Raw genomic sequence first — 18,205 nt, 5'->3', positions numbered from 1 at the left:
GGAAAAAAACACAAAAATTTAACCACCAGTAGTGCATACAATTTCCACCTTACATTTCCCCAACTTATTTAGTATCAATCACTTGAGAAATAATACCTAATGTGGAAGAAAGGAGGATCTGACAGAGCCTGATCTCACCAACTTCCTTCTAAAAGACTGTTTAGTCTACCAAGTTCATTTCTTCATTCCCTCCCTTCTGAAAAGAGACTGTACCTAAAAAGGAAGATGAAAATAAAATTTATTTATCCTAATTAATTGAACATAGAGGACTGGGGAGGAGAGATTATAGAGTGATGGATATTGTACAACTTCCCATTTACTTTTCAAAACGAGAAACTTGGCTTATTATGCAAGCGACGGGGCTCAGATTGATGATAAAACCTCTCACTAGGTTTAAGTAACTCCCATCCCCAAAATATCTTACTTAAAATATTAAGGAGTGACACATTTGCTTCACCAACCAATGAGACTATGCCATTCTCAGTTTTCCTGGAATCATTTTTGCTTTTGTTTTCCATTCTAGCAGAAATTATGAGGATGTTTCTAGAATGAGAAACTAAGGGGACACATCCCCAGTTTATGTTTAAAGTTGGGATATAAATTAACAGTAGTGACAGCACACTCTGCTCCAGATGACCCCCACGATTCCACTAGAGATATCATTGCAGCCCTGAAGTTACACTGATTTTAGAAATATTAACAATATTTCTATCATTTACCAAGGGCCACCACACGCAGACACTTCATCTCTTTTGACACTAACAGAGCTGTGAGGAAGATGCTATTATTCCTTTTTTACAGTCAAGGAGGCAGAGGCTCAGACAGGTCAGCTGCCTTTCAGTCGGGGACCAAGCAGGATATGACCCCAGGGCCTTGAGACCCAGAGGCCCATGCTCTTTACACTGCATTTCAGAGAAATCTAGAGCTCCTTCAGTGTTAAGACATTTATCAGCTCTGACTTACATTCATTCAAGGCAGTCAAAGTAGGTATTGAGACATTGATGACTTCATTACATGAATACCTGTAACGTACAGAAAGGAAAAGCTTCAGAAAAAAAAAAATCAACTACTGAATAGAAGAACTAATAGTCAGGTACTTACAAATAAATGCAGATGAATGGGTTGAACCTAATTCCCATAGTTTTAGTTATCCAAATGGCAAGAAAAATTATAAATGTATACTTTAAAATGTATAATTCCTTTACTTATTAACCCTAAGATTAAAGAGTAAAAGATGAAGAAATCATATGCTTCCTAGCCTTAAATTTTTTTTCTTTAAAGTGAGCCAGCATCCTCTATCATAAAATGAACACCTGGCACCAGATCTCCTACTTTGATGAAAACTGTATCTGAAAAAGAGTATTTTACTTGTCCTTTTTATTTTTAAAATGTAAGCTATAAATATACATCTAATTATAAGAAAAATAATGGGTGTGTATAACAAATATCATAAGAGCATTTTAAAAATCATTCTGAAGCTAAAACTGCAAGTTGCTGGTTGTACTTTTAACTGCATAGGTATCCAACTGCAACAAAATGAAGTTATGAGAATTCACATTCCTTAAATGAAGAAAATACATAGTAAGTTTTACAAAGTTCAGTGACATCTCTGAAACAGCTGTAGTAAAATATATTATCTATATGCATAATTATTACCCTGACACCTTTTCTAGAGTAGCTCCTTTTTTTTTTTTTTGAACACTGGGGTGCATGTAACTTTTTTTTTTTTTTAGGATTTTTCATATGTTAACATTCTAATGTCTTTATTGGAGTGTAATTGCTGTACAATGTTTTGTTAGCTTCTGCTGTATAACGAAGTGAATTAGCTATATGTATACAAATATCCCCATATCCCCTCCCTCTTGCGTCTCCCTCCCACCCTTCCTATCCCACCCCTCTAGGTGGTCACGAAGCACCAAGCTGATCTCCCTGTGCTATGCAGCTGCTTCCCACTAGCTATTTTACATTTGGTGGTATATATATGTCAATGTTATAGAACAGCTATTTAAGAAAAAGAAAATGTCATGAAGAACCTAGGGGTAAGACAAGAATAAAGACACAGACCTACTAGAGAATGGACTTGAGGATATGGGGAGGGGAAGGGTAAGCTGTGACAAAGCGAGAGAGCGGCATGGACATATATACACTACCAAACGTAAAATAGCTAGTGGGAAGCAGCCGCATGGCACAGGGAGATCAGCTCGGTGCTTTGTGATCACCTAGAGTGGTGGGATAGGGAGGGTGGGAGGGAGGGAGATGCAAGAGGGAAGGGATATGGGAACAGATGTATATGTATAACTGATTCACTTTGTTATAAAGCAGAAACTAACACACCATTGTAAAGCAATTATACTCCAATAAAGATGTAAAAAAAAATTAAACAAGTTGATAAATATCTGAGTGATAATAGGCCAATCTAATTTGTACCTACAGTAAGAAGTCAAATCAACTTATTTAGGATTCTATTAGTAAATTTATCTTCTTAACTAATGCATAGTAAGTAAAAATGTAAACTTAAAATACTCCCTTGCTAGCTTGAGAAAAATCTTTTCCCAAATGGGACTGACAAATATTCTAATATTCACAGAAAGGACAAAGACCATGACTCTAATAATGACTTATTTTAAAAATCAGGTAAATAGTTAATCATTTAACTTACAGAATTGCATGTTTTCCTCAAAAAATAAGTATGTTAGGCTATGTTTCTTATGTATTGTTCTGCCTTACTCAAATGTGTCTGCGGCCAGTGAATGAACATATTTTATACTCAGTTGAGAGATTTTTATCAGTACACTTAAAGGCAGCAGGGTGTATAATTATGTATGCCTGCCATCTGCATCACCCTCCAGGTGCAGGAGACATTAGCTTTATTTAATGTTACCATAACATTAATTTTACTCCATTAATTTATGTCATTTGTCCTTTATTTCAAACTCAGTTTGCCAAAACTAAAGCATTAGAGGTGATGACCCAATTCTGATTTTAGTGAAAGTCTTATAAACAAAATCTTAAATAACCTCATTAGCTCAGGACACTCTTAAAACAGGAATTGACTGGCTTGCTTTTACTTTTTAAAAAAGGAGTCTACAAACAAAACCTTTCTGATTTTGGTATAACAGTTTCTTCCAAAGAGAGAGTATATTGTGAGATCATTTTTGTAGGGCTCACTGATAAGGCACTAGAAAATACTAAATCATATCATGAAAAAGGTATTTTCTTTCAGTTCTTTTAAGTCCAGGATAGTCTCTATTGAGTCATTAATGCCATTCTAGTATTTGCAACTCTCCCTTTCTGACAGAGAGCAGACCTCAAGTTCTGATCCTCGGTAGGCAACTGTATTTTGATAGAATTCAACAACATCACTTTTGCTCATAATTACCCAAAATTTATGGCAAATTATATTGGTTTTCCACTTGAAGTAGTGAGATATAACTCCTTTTTAAAGCACATTTAAGTTAAACAGGAGTCTACTTTAAAGATATTTAGTAATTAATAGTAGAGTTATATGAGGATATGGGAAACAGCATGAAGATTGTATGCAAAACAACTGAAATTTTGGTGTAAGTTGATTTGCATCCAACTTCAGAAGAAAAAGACATGGTAATACAAAAATGAAAATGGAAGTCTATTTAAAGAAAGCTACTGAATTTACATTACACTATGTCTTCCAGGATATAATACTACAGTAACTCTTACCATTTCTTGATAGCTTATCATGTGCATGGTATTAATGCTTTAAATATAGTTATCTCATTTAATTTTCCAAAGCAAGGTAAACCTGTAAGTTTTACTGAATGGAATAAAGGACCTTTAGGTAAATGAAATTCAGAGAGTAGAACCTTGAATGCCAAATATTTCAAGGTAGACTCAGGTGAAAAAATCACAACTTCTAATACATCAATAAGAAAAGAAGAGGAAAAGTAGGTTTTCCAAGGATAATTGTTTATTTCTGAAAATCCACATGTGAGGAGGAGGATGGGGGAAGGAGGGAGAAAGGATCACAAAGAATCAGCAAATGACACAACTTTCTGAAAAATGTCCAGTATTAAATGAATAAGTAAAGCTCCCTCTTAGAAGCTGCCTAAAGCAGGTTTTTTTTTTTTTTTTGGTATGCGGGCCTCTCACTGTTGTGGCCTCTCCCGTTGCGGAGCACAGGATCCGGACGCACAGGCTCAGCGGCCATGGCTCATGGGCCTAGCCGCTCCGCGGCATGTGGGATCTTCCCGGACTGGGCCATGAACCCGTGTCCCCTGCATCGGCAGGCAGACTCTCAACCACTGCGCCACCAGGGAAGCCCCAGCAGTTTGTCTGTTGATGGCAGTACTTTTTGAAACTTCAAGAAGCATTTTCAGTGAGAGAATTCTGAGATCATTACCACAGATTTGCCTCTGTCTTGACAGAATTCCTTGGAAGGACCTACAATTGAACTTTCAGTACTTGGATGATAAATAAAATTCCTAGACAAATTATACAATTTTTTTCTAATTTACATAAAATGGAGTACCTGTATTTTGAAGGAAAAAAGAAGCTGCAATGTCAAGTATACAAAAATCATAGTCACCACATTTGCTTTGCCTAGTTTCCACACTCTTCATTTAGAAATGTTCTTGTCACCAACATTTTTTTTTTCCTCCTGAGGTAACAGAGGCCAATCCCACCTTACAAACAGCTCCCTTTAGGAAAGGTCAAAGTTAAACATTAATTCCTCGTAGACAAAGTTGAGGAACATCTTTGCACAAATCAAATGCATTCCAGAATACTTGTCACTGACATGAAACAACACACCAGGGCTGCTGAAAGCAGGTGATGATAGTTTCGACATTCCCACACCTAGACCCAAGAAAGCATACTGATTCTTGTCTCCCTGCAGGCATCTTTTCAACTTCTCCACTCACTGTGATGGAGATCTGAAGACAGGCACTAAATCTCTGGCATTCTCAGACAATAAACTAGATGACCAGGTCTAAGACAGCTTGGCATGGTATATATACCTCAGAGCAGGGAAGAGCTTACTTTGCTTCTTTGAATCTATCAAAATCAGCTTTATCAAGATTCTTAAAATGGAAAAAAAAGCTCCTTTTTCTTGTCTTTCATGAATTTTAATCTTTTATGCTTTCAGTTCCATCACCGTTCTGACGTACGGGCTCTACTGACTTGCCACACTGCATTGCTACATCTGCTGCTATAAATCAGTAGGTGTTGAAATCAAATACATCATCATCATCACCATCATCATCATTTTGGAGGGGTCACAAAGAACACCAGAAATGTGCAATATTCGCCAATGTATTTTAATCACACAAAAAAATATTCTGAACCTATTATGGGCAAGCCACAATCTTGAGTTGTACATGGTCTTGAGTTGTACGTGGTCTTGAGTTGCACATGGAATTAACACTATAATGTTCAAGTCTTCAAACTCTTTGCTCACTTTCTTCCTTCTCCAGGGAGAAATCTTACATTTCCAAGAAAGAATAATATAGGAAGCATAAGCCCTTGTCACTCTCTCTAATGTTGATGCATCGATATTCTTTCCCTCTCAATCTTCTTTTCCTTCCTTCCTTCATTCCTTCCCTCTCTTTCTTCACCTCTACATGCTCTGACTTTGTTAATTAGTAGCAGTTCAGGAGGGGAGCTTATCCCCAGTGTTTTACATCCTTAAGTGGCATTCCCACGGCTTCCTGTTTTGCATTCAGTATGAAGGCTGCAGCTAGCTTAACTAAAACAAGGTAAGACCATGAAATTAATCACGACCTATAATTCAATCATTTACATGCTGAACAAAAATATATAGAGCCTCTCCTATTTGCCAGGCACAGTGATAGTAGCTAAGGATATAAAAACATCCAAGATACTATACTGGTGTGTCCTAGGGCTTCCGTAGCAAAGTTCCACAAACGAGGTGGTTTACAACAACAGAAATTTGTTCTCACAGTCTTGGAGGCCAGATATCTGAAATCAAGGGGCCAAGAGGGACAAGTTATCTCTGAAGACTCCAGAGAAAAAACCTTCCTCATCTCTTCAGCTTCTGGTGGTTCCAGGTACTCTGTTTTGTTTTTTGTTTGTTTGGTCCCCATCTTTACATAGCCTTCTTCTTCTGTCTCTGTGTCTCTACATAGCCTTCTCTTAAGGATTTAGGGTCCACTGTAATCCAGCATGACCTCATTTTAACTGAACTGATTACATCCACAAAGACCCTATTTCCAAATAAGGTCACATTCTGAGGTTCTTAGTAGACATGAACTTGGGGGCAATGCTCTACAGGCTAGTACAGATACCCAGCTGGGTGCTCTCACTGGAGTGCCTTCACACATTTACTCAAACTTCAATACAGCTGGTTAACTGGCCTTCCTAGGGTGCGCCGCAGAGTGGCCTCTATAAAATCTTTGCTGGTTAAAACATAAAAGTGGGTGGCTCAGCTTCCAGCAGCCAACCATGAGAGGATCTTGACATGCCTTCATTACAGAGGGCCATTAACTGGTGACTAAGAGGTTAGATGTGTCACTGGGATAGTAAAATGAGTTTTGTTACGTCAAGTACCTCAGTTTACAATAGCTGGTTGGGGAGAATAGCTTCCGAATTGATGCAACGTGTAGTTGTGTCATTCGTTTCGTATATCTAAGAATCACAGAAATTTTACAGTTTAGAACTTGATATAAGCTTTGAGATAAAATCACCTATCATTTTACATATGAGATAAATCAGAGGGAATGCATATGTTCATTAGCTAATTAGGGGAAGAACTGGCAGAACAAAGGTTCCTCAATTCTTTGCTCAGTGTTCAAATCAGATTTTTCATGTTCATTATTACAAATAATTTTCATTATGACTCTTTCTATCTGAACATGCTTTAACTCTTGTCTACTCTAAAGAACAACTTATAATACTGCATCACTCGTAGCATTTCAGGAAAGCACATACAGGCACAACACCTCTCTTTTTTTAATGCTGTTTATCTTCCTCTGCTCCATGAGGAGTCTATGCATTTTTAGCATTAGTAAAAATTCTGGGCATAAAAAGCATTTAGCTTTTCATAATGTTGTTGTCCAGAGTTTCTCTAACTGTAAAACTATGGACACCATATGTTCAGTTAGACATGATAAAAGCCAATTTTAAATTGTAAATCTTGAACAGTATAATAAAGCTTTTCCGCAGTAAAAAGAACAAAATAAAAATGCCTGCTTTTTTTTGTGCACCATGAAACTTCTTATTTATTCACTTCAATTCCGCATTTACACAAAAGCGCTGTAATAAAATATCTGTACACTACTTTTGTTACAAATATAGATAATATTTAAAGTGACTTTATATATTCTAATGTAGGAGTTTCACGCTCTAAAATGGGAATGAACACATGATAATTCCTCACCAGTTGTCTCAATAAACAGCTCCATCTGTTTCCCTTAGTCTTAAACTATTGTATTATAAGATGTTAATATAAGGCAATGAAATGAACTTATGTTAATCCCCTTAATTTTTCTATCAATTTACTAATGGCATACAACCAAAATAATTACTAACACATTGCTTTTTCTCTGTCATTAAGATTAATACTAATTGAAAACCAACTGCACAGCACACTGACACAGTTTCAGTGTTGCATCCCTTAAAAACAGCACTAACAATTTGGAGAGCCTCCTATGCTCCTGCGTGGTTAGCAAGGCTGCTTTCTAGAGAAACCGCAGTCAATACAGGGCAGCGTCATCATTTTACTTATAGAAATGTGAAAATATTGTATAATAGGTCAAAAATGAAAATGAACATCAAGATGTGCAATAAGTGGTTTCTTTACAAACTTAGGAACATTGCTTTCTGTTGTTATTTACCCAATCTTGAAGCCCATTTTAGGAGAAAACTATATATGTGTGTATTAGAGCTGGGAGTTGCAATGTTTTAATAACAGTCAACATTTTTAAATACTGAACGTATTTTTAAACATTTTCAGTACAACTTTTTTCTTTTCTTTTTTAGTTAGAAGTGGGGAGAGAAGGTGGATTAACAGAATGCATTTTTATAAAACTTGAGATTTTCTTCTTTATTTTATATTTTCAATTTTCACCTTAATTTCATGAGACCATTTCCCCTTGGTTAGCTTTCGAATGATTTTTTTTTCCTTTCTCTACTAACCAGTTGAGCCCATATTAATTTCTGCCCACATGATTATAAAAATGTCAGATACCTTTAGGAAGAAAGACTGGATTTATCTATGCAAAGAGCTCTTCTCTTTGAGTTTCCATCACAAAATGCAAAGAGAAAGGGAAAGTGATGCTAGGTTGTAAGAAAATCATTTCTATATGAGAAAAACAAATTTACATGCGATTTTTTCCTACAGTTTTGAAGAGCCGGATGAACACAGCCCAGGAGGAGTCCACAGGACCAGTTCCACTCTCTTTGTAGCATGGGATGTAAGTGAGAAGTTGAGTCGGCTCAGTTCTGGCAGCTAATTCAGGAGAGAACCATCAAAGTGACAGTGCCTTTTGTCCGCTTAAGGATGGCAACGGCTTCTTCATGTGTTACCCCTTCTAGACTCTGCCCGTTGACAGCAATGATCTGATCACCCCTCTTTAGACGCCCATCTTCAGAGGCTGCTCCCTGCAATTATAAAGTGGCTTGTTTACTTCTCAAAAAATGCTGCCTCGCAGTTACACAACAGAAAAAGATCCAAACAAGAATGTGAATTGCTCTGCATGTGCACACACATTGCTCTCAGCGCTCCACAGGTGCTCCACAGCCATTAAGCAATGATGAACAGACACAAAGGAAGCCTTTCTCCTAAATGGCTTCCGCACTGAGATTCCAATTTGAGAGAGAATTTAGCAGTCAATAGATTAGTTGGATGGCTTTTTGGCTGTTCAGCACAGCAGTTGGTAGGAACTCAAATTAATAAAGAATATTTGGGAATATACTTAGTAGGAATGATTTCATAGAATCCAAGATATTTTATCCTATAAAGAAGACCTACAGAAAGAAAACAAAGGATTAGCAGTTTTACAGGACAAAAGCAGTTTTATAGGACAAGGGCATGAGGGCCACCAAACCCAAAGGTTTGCAGAAGCACAAAAGCCCACATGTATGTTGACAAGGACAGGATAAGGCACAAGTCGTGCTAACTCTAATTCTAATTCTTTCTGTGTCTTTCAAAAGGTGGCTTAAGCTGCTTGATTCTTTACTTCACAAGGGTGGACAGTCTTCATATTCCTTATGGGCCCTGAATGATTAAGACTAAACACAGACACTGCTGTTTGGAAAAGAACCTCATCTTAGGCGTAAGTATAGTAGGCAATTATGCAATTAAATATAAGATTAAAATATGGAAAAGTTAATGAGGAATCCATAATGATGAAATTCTTAAAATATGTTCTAACTAGAACGCCTTAAATAAATTGTTCCGAGGCTGAGAAAAAGGACTGCATGACTCTTCTATTTACTGGCAAATGCTGTTTGTATTTTTGGACATACCAGTGGCTTTAAAAAATCTCATAAATTAAGCCTATAGCTAGAGAGATAGCTATCGCTATAGATACAGCACTTTAAATTGGTGAAAAATAATTTTTTTTCAAAATAATAGAATGAAACCTCCCTCAGTAAGCACTTTAAAGGACTATAATACTAATCTAAAGCCCCTGTACCTAATCTTTTAATGGGTTTAACATAATTTTGTTTAACATAATTTTGTTTCCTCTGTGCTGTAAAATTTTGAGAATCTGAATTTTCTCCTGCAGGAATTTTGTCGTTCCTAAAAATTGTCTTAACAAAAAATTAACAAGAATTATATGGGTTTAAATTATTTTAATAGTTTCACCAATGTTGTTAATAACTTTATTTGTATTCTAAATGTTCTTACCAAAGGATGGGATGCTGTATGATTATAACTATATACCAACAGTTTTCTTTTCTTTATTGAATCCCTTGAATGCAAATAACTGATCTGTGGTAGGTGATAGAGCTGCTGGATACTCCTTAATATTTTTAGTAGTTATTTTTCTATTCCATTCAATGAAATGAAACTTGCAAAATAAATGCCCTATTAGTTATTCTCCTTATGTATTTTATGTACTTTTCTGTGCCTGTTTTATATTTCACAACAAAAAATGCAAAGAAAAAAAATGTCAGGTCTCTTTAGCATACACATATTTAAAATGTCCTGTTTGCAAAAGACATTCAATCACATACAACTTGTTTCCAAAGGAAAACAATCAGGCCTGACTGTCTAGCTAACGTTCATTAATAGTTTTATATATATTGTCGAGAGTACCCATGGAACTTCAATTTGAGCCTATTTTCCTTTAAACATAACTAAACCTCAAATTGGACAAAAATATCTAATGACCTATTCCTGTAGGGATTTCCAAAAGAAAATAATCAACTGTTAATCATTGGGCGTTACCTCAAGCCATAAACTAATAAGCCCGCTGCTGACCACTATTAATGAATGCTTAGCGGGGAAGAGGGTGGTTAAAATTTGCAAGCTTACCTTCGCAAACACTGTTTTAACATAAATGGGTAAATCTCCGTGAGGGCTGCCATATCCTCCTACTATACTGAAGCCCAAGCCATCTGGTCCTCGGTCTAGTGTAATAGACTTACACTGAGGAGGTCTACAGTAAAGGGGAGAAAAAAAGAGTCTTTAGACTTTAAAAAAAAACGTATATATGGCATATATATATGTATCTCCATGAATCTGTAAGTTATGGGTTAGCTGACATCCACCTAAAGCTAGTATAACTCTCTGTGTTACCAACAGTGAGTACATCACGGGTATTTTGGGGATGCTTAAATTGTCAGTGTGTGCTGTGCTATGTATCTTAAATTTACATAATCTAATGAAATACTACTTAACACCCTATTCTATTACTCATGTATACTACCCTTAACCTAACATATTCATGGCAAGCTCTCATTGTATAAAAGCAGCTCCTTCCTTTTCCAGTTTATTTAAAGTGAGAGGCTAAACTGCCAAAGACTATGATGGAATAAGTCATAAACATCAGTATTCTCAAGCTCAGAGACAAAAATAGATGGTAAGAAATATAAAAGCTGCATCAAATTATGTAAAACTTCCAACATGCTCCTCTCTTCCCCTCTCTCTATATTCTAATTCTTGTGTACTCAAGTTTTGCGTAACTAAATTTTTTTTTAATCACAAGTATGATTCATTAAATAATTAGGCAATGTTGGAATTTTTAAAAGGATAGATTGACCCCCAAGACTAAAATGTTCCCTCAAAAAACTCAGAGATGAAAATGTGGGAAGAGTAGTAGCATGCATGCATATCTGCTTGTCTATCTATCTACCTACCATTCCATAATCAAAGAGTTTAGAAACACTTGGTTTTCATATTTTACACCTCATCTTCCATCATTTCTCCTTTATGTGGGTAACAGGGACATACAAACCATAGTATATAAGCTCACCCTAAATCATCGTGAAATATACTGCTTGACGTCAGCCCAGTGAAAGAAAGACTAGAACTGGCAGGCTCCTGCTGATGACCTGTTACCACACTCACATCTCCTCCAGCAACCACCTGTACACAGGAGAAGTATAAAGAGAAAAATCACACGCTCACGTGGCTAGGAAGACATCGTTAATTTTTCTTAAAAAGAACACTGGGAATGAAATGTGTATTTTATCACCCACTTAATCATTTCTGTTAACATAAATTCAGGAATTTCATAACGTCCAGAGGCCTCTTCAACTGACACTAAGAATATTCTACTAATTCAATTTTACCAAGTTCTTTGATGCTTTTCAAACATGGTTTCACATGCAATTGTTTTCTAAAGATCTTCAGAATGTAAGTCACTCAATCACACCACTTAAAATTTCAGCAATTAATCATTTCCTGCCAAGACCATGAATTTTCCCCCTAAGATATAAAGTATGAAATGATAAATGCATCGGGATAAAATGTGACAGAATGTGTTTCCTATGTACTTTCTTGGAATTCTCAATGTAATCATTTATCTTCAAGGGAAATAGTAAATACAATAATAGAAGATTTAATCATTTTATAGCTTTAACCTTAAAGCTCATGTGTCCTCAAGCTACCCATATTCAGAAGAGTTGGGATAAAAATCTTACCTGCATTTCAATGGAGCCAGAGGTATTTTTCAGAAAGTTAACCGCCTGGGTGTGAGTCATCCCCTCAGTGGATGTGCCACAGATAGTGACGATCCTATCCCCAACCTGCAAGGGAGAGAAATAGCCATCTGCTACAACAGCCATGGAGAGTGGGATGATTTCCTTCCCTACCTTCCATACCACATATATACTACTAATCAGCAATAGAAATAGAACCAAGGAAACGTCCAATTCCAAGCAGCAGCAACCACAAAGAGAAGCTGCAAGTAATGGCTGAGTTCTATCATCTTTGGTGCAATGGGCAGGGAATCACGCTTCCCTTTTCTTTGTTTCTCCTGGGTAAGACATTACTTCCTATTAAAAGAATACCGTATCTGCTATCTTTTGGGAACCAGCATTTCTCTGGATATTATTATTATACACATTAGCTGTGACTCTAAGTCAAGGGTTGGCAAACTACGGCTGACAGGCCAAGACTGGCCCACTGTTTATTTTGGTTAATAAAATCTGGTTGGAGGACAGACATGATTATTTCGCTGCTTTCACAAGGCAGAGTTGAATAGTTGCAACAGGGAAACACATGTATGTCCTGCAAAGCCTAAAATATTCATCTCATCCTTTACAGAAAAGTTTTCTGACCCCTGTGTTACACGTACAATCTGTTTTTAAGTGCCAGTCATAAATTTACATAGCAAAGGGAAATAGAATCATTACTGATTTAGACAGTATTTAAAAAGTGATTATGGTTTGAGACCATTTTTAAGGCATGAGGCCATATAGGTTTTACTTTATAGAGACTGAGTTACTTTAATGGAATATTCACATGATTTCACAACTGGGCAGTTAGCATAAATTCTATCATAGTGCTCCACATATGCAAAATCTCTCAATTTTGAAGCAAGCTTTGTATAGTTTCACATTGTAAGTCATGTTTACACTCAAATTTTGCAAAACTGATAAACAAATGCAACATAAATGACAATTTTCAATTTAATAAAGTCAAATCAGCATTTAAACCAAAAAAACACATAAAGAAAAAATTTCACTTCATTCTGGCAATACTTTCTGAGAATACCTTCTGTTTTATTTTAACTTCTTCCACAGGGTTTCAAACAAGTAAAAAATATAAGAAATAACTATAAATCATCCCATTTCATTTACTTGAAAATCTGCATACAACAACAAATTCTCCTCTCTTGATTTTCTTCATCTTTTACCCAAAGCAAGCCCTGATGTGGCTGGGTAAGCGGATTTAAAAGTTGACAGACATCTCAAACTGCCTGCAACAGTTGGCCAGAGTCAAAGGGTTTATAAAACCTTTTGACAGATTTGCTAGGGCTACCAGGGCTATTAGTAAAACTTACTCTGAGTTTCTGGGTCTGAGCTGCAACTCCATTCGGGTGCATCATTGCAATAAATATAGGAACATCACCAAGCGGGCTGCCCACTCCTCCAGCAATGCTGATCCCCAATGAGTCAGTGGGTCCCTGCCATTGGACAGACAGAGTATTTTGGTCAAACTGATATTTTTAATTGGCTTTTGGTCTCTTTGGCACAATATTCTATAGTTAACTTTGATCTTCTAGATGTGAGGGTGGAAAATGATGCCCAAGAAAATTGTATTACTTTATTTGATACAGGTCCTTAATGTGATTTAGAAAAATAAGCATCTGTTCAGGAGGTAAAAGAAATCAAAACTAAATGAAAATCATGCTACAGGGAATGAGGAAAATCAAGGAGGCTGATGAAGTGAAAAGGAATCAGAGACCCGTGTTCAAAGCCAGAAACCCACACTTACAAACGCTGGGATCTGGAACAAGTCCACTGCTTTCAATGAATCCCTAGATCTTCACGGACAAAATGGAGATTACCGTGCCTCTCACAAAGGGCTGCAGTGACTATTAAATGAAATGACGATGGTATGAAGTGTCTACAAGTGTGCTCAGCACTTATATCTGCTTTTATTTTCTCTGTTGTGCGTGGCTATCAGAGGAATCTGTTTCAGGAGAATGGGAAATCTCTGTTGAAGGCAAAGGCTAATTTATCCTAATATGAGGAGTGAGAGAGACCCGGCATTATTTTGCGTGGGGCTGGGTTGATACCATTTGTGGCAATAAAGAGTATACCAAAAATGATTTTTCAAACAAGGACATTCAGCAAAGAGTGCATTGGGCTATTTCCACTGCATATAATACATATTTTATCAGATGGTACTATAAAATAGTAAGGCAGCTAACAGGAAAATACATATGCAGATGCCTTTGGAATCAACAGAGTTTATATTGTTTCTTCTCTCCCAAGTTACCTTTTTAATTTCAACTGCTCTTAATCCCTGTATTTCAGATGCCACTGTAAATAGGAAAAAGATAAAATATGGTTATTAGTGCATTTTTAATGTTAGTTTAAATTTTAGTTGATGTCTACAGCTAGATGGGACTAAGTGAGGTACCCTAATTTTTTTGCAAAGGGGATTTCAAAGTTACTAGCACACATGATTAAATGTCTTACAGAGGGACTTCCCAGTTGGAAAAATGCACACACCATCCTATTTCTTCCTTCTTATTTCAAGCATTGCTTATACAACTCCATAATCCACTTTGAATGAGTTAAGGACAGGATGTGCTTTGGATAGAAAGACATCTGCACAGCTGAGAGAAATAAAGTCATGGAAGCATTAAAAAGAATCCATGTTAAGTGCCTAAATTTCTAGAACATTAGTTACGTTGCAAACAGAGACTGCTATGTGGTTAGTTTCTTCAATTTGAACAACTTTCAACCAATACTCCAAGCCAAAAAACCCTCTGCATCATGATTTCATGTAATTAAAATACAGGAGGATCATATTAATTTTATCAATCAAATTTCTTGCAATCTTCATGGAGAAAGAAAGCTTCACTTAATGGGATCTTCTGATATATTGGTGTTACATTAAACAGAAAAAGGGAATAAAAATCAAATACAACAATCTGCTTCGCAAGAAAAAAATTGCAGGATTCTGATTCTAATGTTTAGTATACCTCGTAGGGAAAACATCAAATGCGAAATGCCGCTATAGGCATTGCTTCATGCTCTTCTGAATTTTTGCACCTATACTAGGGTTTGGGATGATTTAGAGGAAAGAGAGCTTCAGAGGTAAAGTAAAACAGGGGAAAAAGTCACTGTTGATGGCCCAAATTCCAATTTAAGCACTAAATCATGCTTAAAATTTCAATCCAATCTTACATGCATTCTTCTTTGAACTGCTTTCCAGTGACTCAGATGTACTGGATCCCGAAAGTGGAAAAGTAAACGATGACAGGCTCCCTTCACTCATCTACAAATACATAACAGTCATTTTAGAAAGTTTGGGAAGTAATAATACTCGCTAAATACCACTTATTTCAGAATTCTTTTAATGGACTTAGAAATACTTGTTAAGCAACAGTGGCAGTAATTTGAAGGGCAATCAATATGGAGAGTTTCCACTGAGTTTTCTCTTTTTTTTTCTTTTTTAGGAAGAATTTGTCCAATGACATAAATAAATTAAAGTTAAAAGAACGGATGCAATTGATTCCAACCTTCCTATAATTTTAGTGGATTTTCATAATCTCACCCAAGCTAATCTTCTCTAAATTTAAACAAATGCTGTACACAGATGGGGACTTCAACAACTGCACAATTAGGGCCAGTCGACAGGAAACGAATGGTAATCATTCAGGGGTGACTAAGAGGTCCTTAAGGACAGGCTGATAAAAATGGGCTTCTGTCATCAGAAGGCAAGACAGGAGAGGGGCTTACCAAGAGACTCCAGCTATCTCACACCATATTTTTATACGTGGTGGCGAGCTTCTACAGTTCACCTACATGGGATTTTTTCAGTTCAATACTGATTGATAAATGTTTGTTATAAAATACTTCAAACATATATGTCTTTGTAGGCTTTATATGTATATATTAATCGGTTCACTTTTGAGATTATGGAAAAAGAATCATGTCAGAAAAGAAGAATGGTTGGAATTAAGTTCCTTAGAATGACTCACAAACTACTCAAGAGCTCCATCCACCTTGCTTGCCTGTCTACTCCCATCTCTCGTTCTTCCCTATCACAAACTCTGCACCTCAGCCGCTCTGCCAAGCTGCCAGGGGGCCAGGCCTTTGTACATGACCCTGGACAGACTCATGGTCAGGGCCATCTTTGAGTTCCTCTTGGCCTATGGACTGCATTGCCCTGATGAATCCCACAGCTACCCACCTGGCTGCTTTGAGAAGGTCTCCTCTCCGAATGGAATGGGCCAGCTTTGACTCTTCCGACTTCCAAGGTTACTGTGCCTAGGGAACACTGGGGGGGGGAAGTTTTTCAATGAAATGTTTAAATAAAATGCTACAGTCAGCTTTAGGATTACATTTTACTCTTCAAGACTGGGTTTTTGAAAGGCATTTTCCTTTTGGAATTTCCAAGGGCAAGGGTACCTCCAATCCTTTGTGGAAAAAGGCTTTTCTAAAACATTAAAACTAGTAAAAAAAAAAATTATAACAAGCAGCAGCAGCAACACCCAGTGTCTGTCTTACTGCCTCATGATTTACATGGAGAGCATGTCTGTCAAGGCAAAGAGAAATGGAGAATCAAGCAATTATCTCACGAAACACAGTAATTTACATAGGCCAAAAGAACTAAGTAACTCAGATCTTAAAAAACAAAACAAAAACAATGAAATAACCACTACCGCAACAATTCATTTTGCCCTCAATAGCAGAGGTACTCAGATAACTGGGTAAGCTCTCTACTGCCTCACTGTACCTGAATAGATACATTATAGTATACAATACTTAAACAAGCCATATTGCTGTAAACACAAAACGAGAATTGAAGACAATTTCCCTGTGGTCCTTTACAAATAAATCATAGGCATGCAAGAAATGCTATACAGTCTAATGTGAAAGTAGCACAATGAGGTGTTTGAGAACTCAGGCTTTTGGAGTCAGATACACTGGCTTAAATCCAGACTATGTGATTTACTAGCTGTGTGAACTTAGCAGAGTTTTACCTTGATAAGTCTTTTACTCTGCATTCTAAAAACAGAGACCATTATAGGCTGTTGTGATAAAATAATCCATGCACAATTCTTAACAAAGTGTCGAGCACAAAGCAGTATCGTCAATTGTGTTGCTTCCAGTTTTCTATTATTACAAACAACACTGCAATGAACCTTATGTACGTGAAGTTTTTTGTGTACTGAGGATTCTGCAACATGTTTAAATGAAGAAATAACAAGTCAAAACAACAACAAGCAGCAGCTGGAGGTACAAATAGCAAAGCTATATAAATGTTTAAGGCTCTCATTATATACTGCCAAACTGGGTTTTTAAATGGTGATTTAACTGGTTCTAAAATTATTTAGGTCATTTTATGGATGTCTCCTTCTCTATCTTTGAGAGGTATCTATCTTACAGAGTTAACTATCATTGTTAATTTATCTCCTAAAGGAAGCTACTTCTCCTTAAAGAATTCTAATTATTTTTTGAAAATTGATAACTAAGAAAGAAATGATAGACTTTAAGTGTGCTTTATTAATAACTAAATTTATATGTATATACCAGATCCTATGCAAACCACAGAGGTTTATAACAAGATGCTCACTTGAAAATCACTCCATGAAGCTAAGCTTAGCCACTGAAGAGGCTCCCACTAGCATCTGAGATCTCTGACATTTCTCCTGCTGTCAGACACTGTCATGAAGTTATGTGCTTATGTTACTGAACATGTGCCACATGACATGGATACTGATGGCAATCGATTTTTAATCAACATTGAACTACACTTCAGGTCATAAAAACACATGTTAGGTAAAGGAAAACAATGAGATAAACACTGCTTTATTTACTTGTAGGAACACAAATCCCCTCTGGAAACTGGGATATTCCCTGATAGGAAATATGTCTAAACTTCCACGAGTTGTATTTTTAAGTGACTATTCTATATTTTACATTTTTAAAATGAGACTGGCTCTGCCTTTCCAATCAGAAAATGATTCTTCATGGAGAGTTTACTCCATGGAGGAAAGAGATTTCACAGTGTAAAATGTACTTAAGACTAGCAATGATACCTTGGGATGGAGGCATTGTAATTATTGAAATAACAACA

General features: G+C 36.5%; 1 protein-coding gene across 7 annotated transcripts in view; it reads right to left on the bottom strand.

Moving 5' to 3' along the window:
* Nucleotides 1-3,925: 3,925 nt before the first annotated feature.
* The window catches only part of MPDZ (multiple PDZ domain crumbs cell polarity complex component), a 156,924-nt gene continuing 142,644 nt past the window's right edge, over nucleotides 3,926-18,205 (bottom strand). For all 7 annotated transcript variants that reach the window (XM_082628525.1, XM_082628527.1, XM_082628530.1 and 4 more), the window contains 8 exons: nucleotides 16,316-16,402; nucleotides 15,307-15,397; nucleotides 14,390-14,433; nucleotides 13,449-13,571; nucleotides 12,085-12,189; nucleotides 11,415-11,527; nucleotides 10,475-10,598; nucleotides 3,926-8,592 (listed from right to left, as the gene is read on the bottom strand). In XM_082628525.1, the coding sequence (XP_082484651.1) occupies nucleotides 8,446-8,592; nucleotides 10,475-10,598; nucleotides 11,415-11,527; nucleotides 12,085-12,189; nucleotides 13,449-13,571; nucleotides 14,390-14,433; nucleotides 15,307-15,397; nucleotides 16,316-16,402 (834 nt within the window). In that variant the 3' untranslated portion in view covers nucleotides 3,926-8,445. The remainder of the gene's footprint in view (nucleotides 8,593-10,474; nucleotides 10,599-11,414; nucleotides 11,528-12,084; nucleotides 12,190-13,448; nucleotides 13,572-14,389; nucleotides 14,434-15,306; nucleotides 15,398-16,315; nucleotides 16,403-18,205) is intronic.

This window comes from Mesoplodon mirus, assembly GCF_964341445.2.
Source record: "Mesoplodon mirus genome assembly, chromosome: 1".
NCBI classification, from domain to species: domain Eukaryota; kingdom Metazoa; phylum Chordata; class Mammalia; order Artiodactyla; family Ziphiidae; genus Mesoplodon; species Mesoplodon mirus.
Note: the sequence above shows the minus strand (reverse complement) of the source record. Positions and strands in the feature narration are given on the sequence as shown.